The 12,276-nt window shown below is 35.6% G+C and overlaps 1 protein-coding gene across 1 annotated transcript; it reads right to left on the bottom strand.

The window, feature by feature from the left end:
- Positions 1–2,677: 2,677 nt before the first annotated feature.
- On the bottom strand, positions 2,678–10,502 carry LOC149805264 (NPC intracellular cholesterol transporter 2-like). Its single transcript, XM_089936125.1, has 4 exons — positions 10,277–10,502; positions 7,967–8,071; positions 4,857–5,032; positions 2,678–2,780 (listed from the first exon to the last, which is right to left on the bottom strand). Exons 1-4 carry the CDS (start codon positions 10,485–10,487, stop codon positions 2,697–2,699), a joined length of 576 nt encoding a protein of 191 aa, XP_089792251.1. The 5' UTR covers positions 10,488–10,502; the 3' UTR covers positions 2,678–2,696.
- Positions 10,503–12,276: the final 1,774 nt, after the last annotated feature.

Below are 12,276 nucleotides of genomic sequence, written 5' to 3'. Positions count from 1 at the left end.
ATGATTAGCGTAATATTTGCTGTTTGTTTCATAATTAAAAAATTCAGTATGGTGATATTTGCTATATTAGGCACTTCTGTACAACATTTTTGTAATTATCGTAATTGTAAATAAATTCTTTCGCATCAGTACAATCACGATGAAATGCACACTTTAGGCATACATGACCAACATCAAAACAAGTCTACATTTTGTCATTGGCCATTGGCGACAAATTTCTTCGGAGTCATTATTTTGTTCTTTTCTGAAAACATCTCTCACAAACCAAGAAAGAAACATTTTTGTCTGGTGTAAGGTTTTTCTTTAAGAACATATTTTTTACTGCCTCTTTACTATAAGTTAAATATGTACTGTTTAAAGTTATCTAACAATTTTTTACATTAATTTGACAGAACAGTTACCTAAAAAAAATGATCGACCCATAAAACAAGTCTTAACGAAATTCGCAGAGAGTATTCAGAGAAACAGATGGTATTCGATGAGGGTATTCATAGAAATAGAGGGTCTTCGCAAAGAGTATTCGGAGAAATAGAGAGTATTCGTAGAGTATTTAGAGAAATAGAGGGTATTCGTAGAGAGTATTCAGAGAAATATAGGGTATTCGCAGAGGGTATTCAGAGAAATAGAGGGTATTCGTAAAGAGTATTCAGAGAAATAGAGGGTATTCGTAAAGATTATTCTGAGAAATAGAGGGTATTCGTAAAGATTATTCAGAGAAATATAGTATTCGTAAAGAGTATTCGGAGAAATAGAGTGTATTCGTAGAGATGGATCGTTCTTTGATATTTTGTACATAGGGGTATGTTGAGTCGATTTTGAAAAATGAGGTTCTAAGATAAGAGTGGTATTCCACAGACCGTAAAGAGATTAAGTCTTATGTATGCAACTGACCCCTAATATCCACTCCTTAGAGAATGTTGATATGGACCCTTCTTTTAGATTTTATATCTCGCGACATTGTCGACGCCAAAAAGGTCTTGACGAAATTCAGCGCGAGTAATCAGCAACATAAGAGACTTAATGGTACCTGAAAAGGAAAACGGACACAATATGGATTTGTTCTATCAACATTTTTCACTATCTGTACCCCCCACTAAGAGAATGTTGATTTCAACGCTTGTATGGAAATTACTAGTTAGGTATCTACTTGCAATAGTCGTAAAATTTCGATGACAATTTGTCAAGCCGATTTCGAGAAATAAGCAGCTCATTCTTAGGAAAGCACTGTAGGATCCACATACTGACTTGCGTGGTAATCTCCTTTTAGGCTTTGGTATCTATACCACACAAGTCCGTATGTGGATCCTACTATGCATCCCTAACAATGATACTGACATGGATTTCTCTTTGATATTGTGTATCTGAGGACATTTTTGACCCCCAGAAGTATTGAGGAAGTTCGTCGAGAGCAATGAGAAAAATTGTAGGGTCTTTATGGATACCTGCAATATTTAAAATGCTCTAGTGTGAACATATCTCCAAACTTTGCAACGAGTCAATCCCTGGTTATATAATATTTATCTCAAACCCTATTTAACAGTTCCTGCTTTGTAGTATGTTCCAATAATGTCAAATATCAGAAGAAAATTAGTCGAGCCAATTTTGAGAAATAAGCGGATAAATGCATAGTAGGTATCGCAAGGCCCAGAAGGAGATTATCCCACAAAGCCCTTCCGGGCTATGTTCACTGTCATAACAGAGTAAGGTAAAAGGTAGACCCAACCTCCTCACACCACCCATAAATGTACTTACGCAGGCGCAATTAGTTATATTGACCGTAGTGTCTAAAAAGATCTGAACATGTATCAGTTCTGTGATATTTTGTACCATGGGATTTGTTTCACCCGGAAAATAAGTATTAAGGAAGGTCGTCCGGAGCAATCAGATGAATCGGATCATGTTTATGGATATCGGCAATAATAAACTGCTAATGTAGATAAGATTATATCTAAACTTTGCAACCATTGTTTGACAGCTCCTATCTAATGATATGTTCCAAGAATAGCAAATGTCTGAAAAATCGAATTGAGAAATAGGGGGGTAATGTATGGGGTGGGGATAGGGTATAACACATGTCGTGAGGGATCTTAATTTTATTTGTATGTATATGAGCCACCAAACCCACTCTTTGAATCATTTTTATATTGACGGTTCATTTAGACTTTACTTCTGCGGATATTTCCTACGCACGAAAGAAGTCTTGACGAATTTCTTCTGGAAATATCAGCGAAAAAAGTGGTACTTGGTATTTTGTTGGTACCGGGGATGAAAAGCATGTACGATGTGGATTGATGCTATCAAAATTTTGTACAATTTGAGCCCCCACTCACGAGTCTGATTTCAACCAGTCTCTCAACAGTCTGGAATCTTCCAAGAAAATTCGTCGAATCATTTTCGAGAAATAGAGAGCTAAACATGAAGTTATATACAATAAAACCCAGGAGGAGATTACCCATTAAGCCCATGCTATTTATCATGAACTTTTAAGGACTTTTATTACACTATATGAAAATTATATAACTGATTCACCAATGAAATGGATACATGTCTGTACATAGATTGGAATCTACATTCACGTTTTGAGAAAGCATTAGTATTTACACTCGTGGGTGGGGTGTGGTGCAGGAAGAAATAGAAATAGAGCGAATTAAAATCAAACAAAAGCTGAGAGAATATGTCTTCTTCAGATTTTTAATCTACATGATCTCCAAAGGAAATTCAAAACAAAATTGCAAATTATTATTCTCATCACGCAGATCCCATTTTACCACCAGACGAAGCTGAAAGATAGATTAAAAAGAGGTAGGCACATACAGATAAGAACGTTAAGCATATCTGATGTGATACTCTAATATACATCATTTTATGAAATATTGGACCCTATTATCAACACACTTCACAAAACCCACATTTTGCATTCTTTGGTAGTTTTTCTGATTCACTATCTAATATACTTCAAATAGGACATCTTAGTTCCAAGTTGTCAAACAGGAAAACTTGCAAGAATAGGATGGTTGGGGTCCACAGAGTGCCATCGTGTTATGTAACATATAATGCAATATTGAAATAAATCCATAACGTGATGATGTTGCAAGTATGTATCATCCAGGCTGTACAAGACGAGGCACGAGGGTGGGCACAAACTACGAGCTTTAATGACGTAAAAACCAACTAAAGAATGCAAATTAAACAAATCAATACTTAATGCAAAGTGATCGCATAATTTGATATTTTAGCTCTTGACAAAGCGTTCGGTCTTTAGTCTGTTGGCATAAAATCGTTACTACTGGTACGATTTCCACCAAACTTGAAACACCAGTTTCATGGTCTAGTTGTCCCAAATGAAAATGTGACACCTGGATATATACTATGGCCACGACAATTGCCATTTTGAAAATACTGTTATCGTCATTACTCTAAAACAGATTGACCTATCAACAGGGGGTTAAAGTAAAAGACTCCTTATGCAATATAGTTGGTCCTAAATAAAAATAGTGCCAGTCAGGCATTCAATATGGCGTCTATGGTGGTCATTTTGAAAATCTTATCATTGCTACTGTTCCGAAATGGATGAATCATTCTATTGACACGTGGCTTTCAAAAGAAAATTTTTTATGTCTAGATGGTCCTAAATAAAATGGTGCCAATCCAACATAGAATATGGTCTCTATGGCAACCTTGTTGTTGTTGTTGTGGGATTTAACGCCATTTTTCAGCACACGACATACTACACATGGCGGCCAGTATTAATGGTGGAGGAAAAACCCGGGAAAACCCCGGAAAGAACCAGACACACGAGAAGCTAGCTACTGGCAAGCTTTCTAACATACCCACATTGGCTGAATCCGAGACTCGAACCGGCAAAGATAGAGGTGAGATGGCAGTGATCAGTAACGAAGAGCGCTTTAGACCACTCCGCCATTCGGTCACTCGGGGCCCCGCAACCTTGTTGAAAATATTGTTTTTGCTACTCCTAAATGGAGGTTAAACGAACAAATTTCTCGTGACGTCTCATTGGTCCTTAAAAAAACTAGTGCCCATTGGTAAATTGGCCATATATAGCTGTTCTTGTATTAAAATGATGCTGATCAAATGGCTGCCTTGATGTCTAGCCTAATGATCTTCATATGGTTAATTTTCCTAAACAGTTGTATCAACAAGGGATTTCCATTAAAGCACGGATGGAAAATGTACATAAATCTAATTAAACCATCTATCCTCCAATATGGGGCTACAGCCATGTCAAAAATCGAGTTATTACTACTCTTCGTGCATGAATGGTGGCATCGATATTATTTTTGCGCTGAAACACATTTTGCAATATTTAAATGGTTCTGAACGAAATGGTGCAGACCATATCACCTATATGTCCAACATCTGTTAAGGAACTTTGAAAAACAGGCTAAAATGACCATCGTGTTAAGTCAAAGGCCAATGCATGCATTTTTGTAATTTATTTGCACTTTATATATAAGTGAACTTAAACCATACTTTGTATTTAGCTGCTTTCCAGTAAACAAGTTCTTAGTCAGCACTGTCATTGATTTGAAACTCAACAGTATTGACTTCAGTTTTAGCTGTACTAGCCTGTAAGCATGAGAACACAAACAGGCATGAATTGATTGTTTTCTCGTTGTACACTGTGTGGTTATATCTGAAGAATACTTTAAATGAGACCACACATATACGTTATTCCCAAAAATATTGAAGAGAAAATTAAACTTTATATGTTGATATACAGCATATCTTCACCGTCTGCCTAGTTTGATTATGTGTGTCTATACTTAATAGATGAAGAAACAAATATCTGAACTTTCCATTTAAAAATTCGCTAAAAGGTTCTAATCAATACTTACCGATGGATACTGTTTTAGGACCGGCAGGGTGGTCTGATAGGTCAACACACTGCCAGCCTTGATAGGGCAAGTGATTCCAGAGTCCTTACACCCGTTTGGATTAGGAAGGTGGAAAGGTACACGAACACCAGCTAATATAACATTCACCTCAGACTTGAGAGACAGTGCCGGAAATGCTTTGAATAGAGCAGAATCAAATTGTTGAATGGCCAACTTGTCCATCTGGCATTTAATTGAAGGTGTTCTTAGCATTCACATTGACTACATACCAATCCGAATGTGGGCTAACTATGAATAATTACACGATAACACCTTTATTTTCAATTTGATGGAAATTATATGGGCATAGCTCTGGTACCAATGTAGTTTGAACTGACACATGCAACAGGCGATTCCAAATTTTTCTATAACATCTTCATAAAAGTTTCGTGAAAGGCTCTGAATATATCCGAGAATTCTCTACCGCGTATCACTCCAATAAAATTAAGCCAGTGATCTGTTAATGCATTCTTTTGTAGTCCCAAAGAAAACAATACTTTTCATCGTATCTTCCAGGTTAGCTCACACATTAAAAACGTTAATTGTATTTAATAGAAAGTATTATTCAAGTCTAAACTGACTACATTATAATAAACTATTACGTAGGTCAAGTCCATTTTCCCTCGTTTCTAGTAGCCATTGTTAACATTTTTCAGTGTAGAAAATACATTCAACTAAAATATTGGTCCATTTTCCAACAAAAGATTCGTTTGCAGTCTTTCATCTTTATATTTCAACCTGTAATCACTTAAAAATTTGACGTTTTAATTGTCACTGTATGACCAGTATCGTGCTGATATAAAATATAAGACACAGTGACCTACTTTTAAAATTATAGTGTAACACGTATCAAGATGCAATCTTATGTCATGTTTCAGGACTCCAGGTAGCGTATTCATACACTAGATTAAATGCCACTGTGGTCATGAGTTTATGTTAAGGCAAAAAGATAAACCAATAAAATGTTAAAAGAAGATCGCAATTAACGTTTTGTTTAACGCGTGCGATATTAATGGTGATGCATACAATCAACAAGCTTGAAGATTCGGGTATAAATATAACTTGAGGCTGAAATCTATTTAGTGAAACTTAAAATACAGTCACAGTGACCTACTTCTGTGATATGGATATAGTGTAACTTGACATAAGGCAGTAAAATGTGAAATGTCGGTCACAGCAACAGAGTATGGTACGAGTGTGGTACCAACAGAGAAACATATCTTGTTTGATGATTCAAGCATATAGAGAAATTAACTGAAGACATTTAGCCAAAGTTAGTGAAGCATGAACTATATATAGGTCACAATGACTTGCTTTTGTGATGAGAGCAGTACTCATCAAGATGTACCCCCTCACAAAGGTTCATTAGTCTAGGTACAACAGCTATGAATTTTCAGTCTGTTATCTCCTTGAACTAGACTTCTTACGCTGTTCCGTGAGATCTTCGCTAATTGAAAGTTTGGTACAGACTTATACAAATGGTTCAAACGCTAAAATGTTGCTTTCCAAAAATCTAAGAAAGTGCTGATTTGTTGGTAAGTTAGTCATCCTTCTTAATAAAATCAGAAAAGATGATAAATTCACAAGTTTTATAGTTTTGTTTTTATTTTGGATCGCCCGCATAGAAACCGTATAGCTAATATAGGTTTCCCTTCTGTAGGAAACTTTTGCAATTGTCCGATTGTGACACTGATGCACAGAGTACACAGAAGGGAACACACACTCGCTGTGGCGCCAAAACTTTATATCACTTATCACATAATAAATAGGCTTACATTTATCGCTTATGCACAAAAAGTGCTGATGGACTTAATGGTAAAGATGGAGTAAGTTTGGGACAAAGGAAAACAAAGAAAATTAAAGAAATGAGCAAAACCTATAGGTAACAATCAATGGTATAGACCTTTACCAGACTGACAACTAGTTGGGATCGATCTCTATATCAAACTATAGTCTGGATGAACGAAACTAGGTTGTAAACAGTATCGTCATCTGATTCGTCAGGTTCGATTCAACCTCTCTCGAGGCAGATCACTGCCATAGGAGGGTCTGGTCAAGGCCTCAGCAAACAGTTTATACGCTCAAAACAAGGCTTACCAAAAATCTCGTAAACTCGCTGATTGGTTGAGAAGTTAGTCAAGAAGTCTTAAAAAACAATCTTGCAAATAGTCAGACTTTAGCTCGAATTCATTCCGTACAGAAATTGGTACGATTCATCCGCTTTGTACCAATGCATTCTACGACCTTAAAGTACATTATAAATATGTTTGCGTTTATCACCTGTGCGCATGTAGTATCTGATGGACTTTATAGTACATATGTATTTTGTTTCTGACAAGAGAAAAAAAAATGTAAGAAATGAGCGACACATGTACGTAACAACGTTGCAGACCCTACCTAAACATTCTATTGAAAAAGATCTATCAAGAGTCAAGCAAATATCTCGTTGGTGCAGAGTACTTTCGGATTGAAATGTGTCAAGAATGCAGTATTTCGTGCTGCATGCATTAGGCCACGACTCTAGCAAATAAACATCTGGGCAATGACCGGGGTGGAGATAAAATTTTGGCCCATAATGTACACGAGTGACTCCATTTTCTCTTTGCTCTGCTTCTGTGTGTTTACCAATATTATCATGAGAAAGAAGTCTGTGGGAAATGGATCCATTCATAGACCACTTTCTTCTGTAATAAAGTAATATCTGAGACGCAGTTGTCAACGTCATACATATCAAATCTCTCTGTGCGAATATGGTGTCTTGATGAATTTGAAAATCGTGCATTTTGGGAAATTTTGAGTGCTGTGAAGAGGGAGACTGGTACGACTCTAAAGGGGTTAAACAATTTTGTGATGATAATCACACTACTGGATTGATTATTGCTAATCAGCTTCTTTCTACTGACAAATGTCGAGGTAAAATCCCTCTTTATAAAGTAAGTGCAGTTGCAGAAAGATAACTGAGTATATCCATGATCAGCCATGTTACTACTACTACCTCTACCTCTCTCTCTCTCTCTCACACACACACACACATACACACACACACACACAACTATGATATTTACTTGTACCTGTTTTGAACGTAACCTTTATTGTGCCATTAATTCCGTGTCGGAAGATACACGGCTGTGCAGGACAAGGGTACACGTCCACACTTTGTATGTTCCCGGGAACATCTGTAGGACAGAAAATTAGTAAAATACAAATTTCAGAAAGGAAGCATCCGTTCCTAGCCAGGCTGGTATCATCTGGTGTCCAGTTTATTGTGACATTTTTGTTCATCAGCCTGTCGAAAGGATCAGATTTTCGAGTGTCTCTTGGGTACTTGTTGGATGCAAGACCTTCACATTTTTGTTTTTACACGTGGTCCATATGTAACATATTACATATAGTTCGTACAGAAGTGATCCATGTGGTGACTGATTATACAGGGATAAGGACTGCACACGGTTTTATGGATCTAAACGTCTGCCGCATCTGACCGGAATGGGCTAGATCTTAAAATTAGGTACATAGTATACACATCAGATTACACTTCCCGGCTATTTCTGTGAGACAAAAATAGTCTTCGTATGTATGTCGGTGCAGTAATTGACCAAAAATATAATACATTTCTTCGCCAGAATATTCACTGCAAGAAAGAAACAATCTATTCTGGTAACTTCCGCTATTTCTTCAATTGGATTGGTCATGGGATTGATTGAAAAACTGAAGGAAAAAATAGTTCAATGCATTCGTAAAACATCTCGGTTTCGTAAATAGCCCACTTGTTCGAATCGCTTCATTCTGCATATATTCAAGGCATGATCTGTAGAAACTACCTAAATGTTGCGAACGACCTTGCCCAAGTCAGAATGTAATTGAGTTCTCAGTCAAGGACGATAGCTTTCCATAGACTATTAGTAATCAGGCATATTACTACTCTGTTGTCTAACGGGTATACTATTGAAGCTGTGGCCAATCTAATTGCTTATCGAATTGCTTATCTAAGTGTGAAGACTGACCAAATCATATATTTACTCAAAATATTAGGGCTGAAGGAGTCGTTGTAATGTGATATTTATGCATTTTTCTCTGTAAACAAACATTCCTTAACCTATCGACAATTTCAAATCTTCAAGATTTCTCCTTAAAGTTTATTGTAATTTTTTGTAGTGTTATGCATACTTATTTGGTATCTGTTATTTTTTCTCCATGATTATATGTTATGTATAATTGTATTTTGGATTTGACGTTGTCCAAAATCAAGTTCATTGTGTAAACGACCAGTCACATTGATTTTGTAAACACCATAATACATAGTTAATATTTCTCGCAGAGAGTGGGTTACTTATTTGGATCATTATCATTGGAGGTAAATATGTTTATTTGGGTCTGGGTCTGGATCTAGGACAGTATTATTCCCCGTGGATAAACTGGTTGTCCCTGATATTTACAAAGTTCTTTATTATAATTTTAGTAAGAAATTTTATCTTGTTGACAACTTATAATATTCTAGAAATGAACGTTTGACCCTCTAATGAGCACAGACAAAACTATATATTGTAATTAGTTTGAACTACTGATGGTACCAAAATTGAATTATGGTAGTTAAAATATGTAGGAATATTTTTTCGATCTGCTACTGGTACTGGAGGTTTTCACACCAAATTACTTTTCACCGAGTAACATCGACATTACAATATCTTTAAAGCGCAGTACAAAATTAAATGTGAATGCTTTGGACTCAGTCCATTTTTGGCGACGTCTTAGGATCTGTAAAAAATTGTATATATTCTGGTAGTTCATTAAATATGTTTACCTCTTTGTAATTACCATAATGTAATCTAAGTACATACCAAAAATTGAAATGCATTACAATGTTCCGGCTTATTTTGAAGTCACACGGGTAAATAATAAACGATGGTACCTTGATAGATAGAAAATCTATCGTTTTCTTTCATCTTTTTGCTGAATGGTCAATTAGATTCATACATAATGCAAACATGAACAATACAGGAATGCTTCTCTGTCTAATTTAGACTTTTTTCTCGATGTATTGGCATCTTCTGATATAACAGCTGACTTCTTGAACATTTTACATATAATTCTTTACATTATGCTAAATGAACCAATTGTTGAAAATTTTTCGTCACATTGTTGAACTACGTTTTGAATAAAGGGAACATTATACTTTTTCGATCGAGTAATTAAGTGTGGCGATTTGTTTTCCTCTATTTCGCATCTTCTTAGAAAAATGTACATGCGCATAATCTTTTCTGTTCACCTAGATGGTTCGCATCAACATTTCTCTTGTTATCAGCTGGTTTTGAGTACCAAGGCCACGTGATATTCGATAACTTCACTGGTTAATTCACTATATATTATACTTTTATACTTACTACAACTATTGTACTTGATAGGTTCCCCACCACACGAGCACAGAATATAGAAAATTAGGCTGACTAAAAAGGGAAACATCTTAATAGAAAGACCGTTTGCTGGCGTATCTCTTAATGCTCGTATTCCAAATGCTGTACCGCACACAAAAGAAGTCCAGCGGCGCACAAGAAGCTTTGTACCACTTGGTAATGACATGCTCTGCACGTGCATTTTGTAGTTCCCTTTCATTCGCAATTTCTCGGTCAGTCTTACAGATTAAGGTGTTGCCGACAAGACAGATGTCACTCCTATGGAAGATGTACATCACAAAATCTTGGTATGCACGGAATTATAAAGCAACACAACATCCTTTAACCGTTAACGACATATGTTGTGCATGTAGTTGCAGAAATGTAAACTATGTTGCCGTAAAAAGGGAGGTAAACCTGATATTTATGAACGGTTTTGTACACAAAATTATTTGTTGGTTCTTGGTATAACCAAATTGATATTTCATAGTCGTGGAGGACCTGTCTCTGATCTCCGCGTATTTCTGAAGTTATTTCCCTTTACTTCCTCGACCATGACGATAAAGACGCTGTAATGCATTGCTGAATCGGACTTGCATTGTTTTCAGTGTTACGTTCAGGGGCTTAAATTTAAATAACATGATAAGGAAAAACCAACAAGCTTTCAATTTTTCAAACTATAAATTATAGAAAATAAAATATAAATTCAAAGAAAATGAAAGAATTAAAAATAGCTTACAGTGTATGAATTCCTAGAAGATCCGGAATTGTACAATCAATTTCTCTTTAAGCCTGAAACTGACCAAAGGTATTCCGAATGAAGGTGCTAATGTGTGTATGTGCTACTTTGCCTAGCACCACTGCAGAATCGCAGATATAAATCCAAATATTCATATTTCAAGGTAATCCGGTGAACGTAGATCCTCATGAAGTAAGTGAATGTTTTACATAATCCACTAGAATTATTTAAATGTTCAAGTCCTTGAATATATTTACATAACTTGATATGTACTACTGTTTAAATTAATGATTTTCCAATCTGCTAAATCCAGCGAACAAATATTATAAACAAATCATTATTTCTTTTCAGCAACGCTTACAAAGCTGACGTAGTCTGAATATTAGTCTTCGTGGTTCTTGTATTCTCATTATATAGTTTCTATATACGTATCGTTTCAACAGAATCTGATTCACTAAAACGTTTATTGAACAATTAAATCGTATCATTTCAAGATAACTCCAACATTTATGTTGTTACCTTTTCAAACTATGAGCCTATCAACAGTCAGAGCGTCCACGAGAGCGCTACAGGCAAATGCACTCCTACGTGTACGCAATGCTTACGTGACCCTATTCGAACTAATGCGTGGTATATTTGACCTGACTAGTTGTTTACTTGACCGTAGCGATAGACCTTGATTTATGAATTAGATTTCTACAACGTAGCGTACATGTGCTTTATTATAGCTTTGGCCAGACACTAAATTAAAGAAGTTAAAATATAACTGCCATATACAAAATAGGTCATTTACACATTTTCACTAGAAGAAGTTGAAAAAGATATTGCGATCAAATGCGACCGTTAATGATTGATGCTAATTGTTCAGCCGTTGTGGCCGATCACTTTTACAGTAACATCAAAGGTGACAAAAGTTTATATGACGATAGTGACTATCATGAGAAGAAGAAAAAAAACACCTATCTGGTTCACCTCAGATGATTAGAAAGTTCTTGGACTTCACATTTTTAAATGAGCAGAAAAGGCGTTTCCATTACAGAGTATTTTTGGCTAAGATCAAAGTTTTATTCGTCAGCTGTCATAGAAATGAAATGAAAATATTCAAAGAAGCTAAGTATATGCATTAAAAAGAAGGTTATATTTAATATATATATATATATATATATATATATATATATATATATATATATATATATATATATATATATATATATATATATACACACACACACAGACTGTTTATTTAATTACA

This window comes from Sinohyriopsis cumingii, chromosome 2 (assembly GCF_028554795.1).
Source record: "Sinohyriopsis cumingii isolate HCF-2022 chromosome 2, ASM2855479v2, whole genome shotgun sequence".
Taxonomy (NCBI): domain Eukaryota; kingdom Metazoa; phylum Mollusca; class Bivalvia; order Unionida; family Unionidae; genus Sinohyriopsis; species Sinohyriopsis cumingii.
Note: the sequence above shows the minus strand (reverse complement) of the source record. Positions and strands in the feature narration are given on the sequence as shown.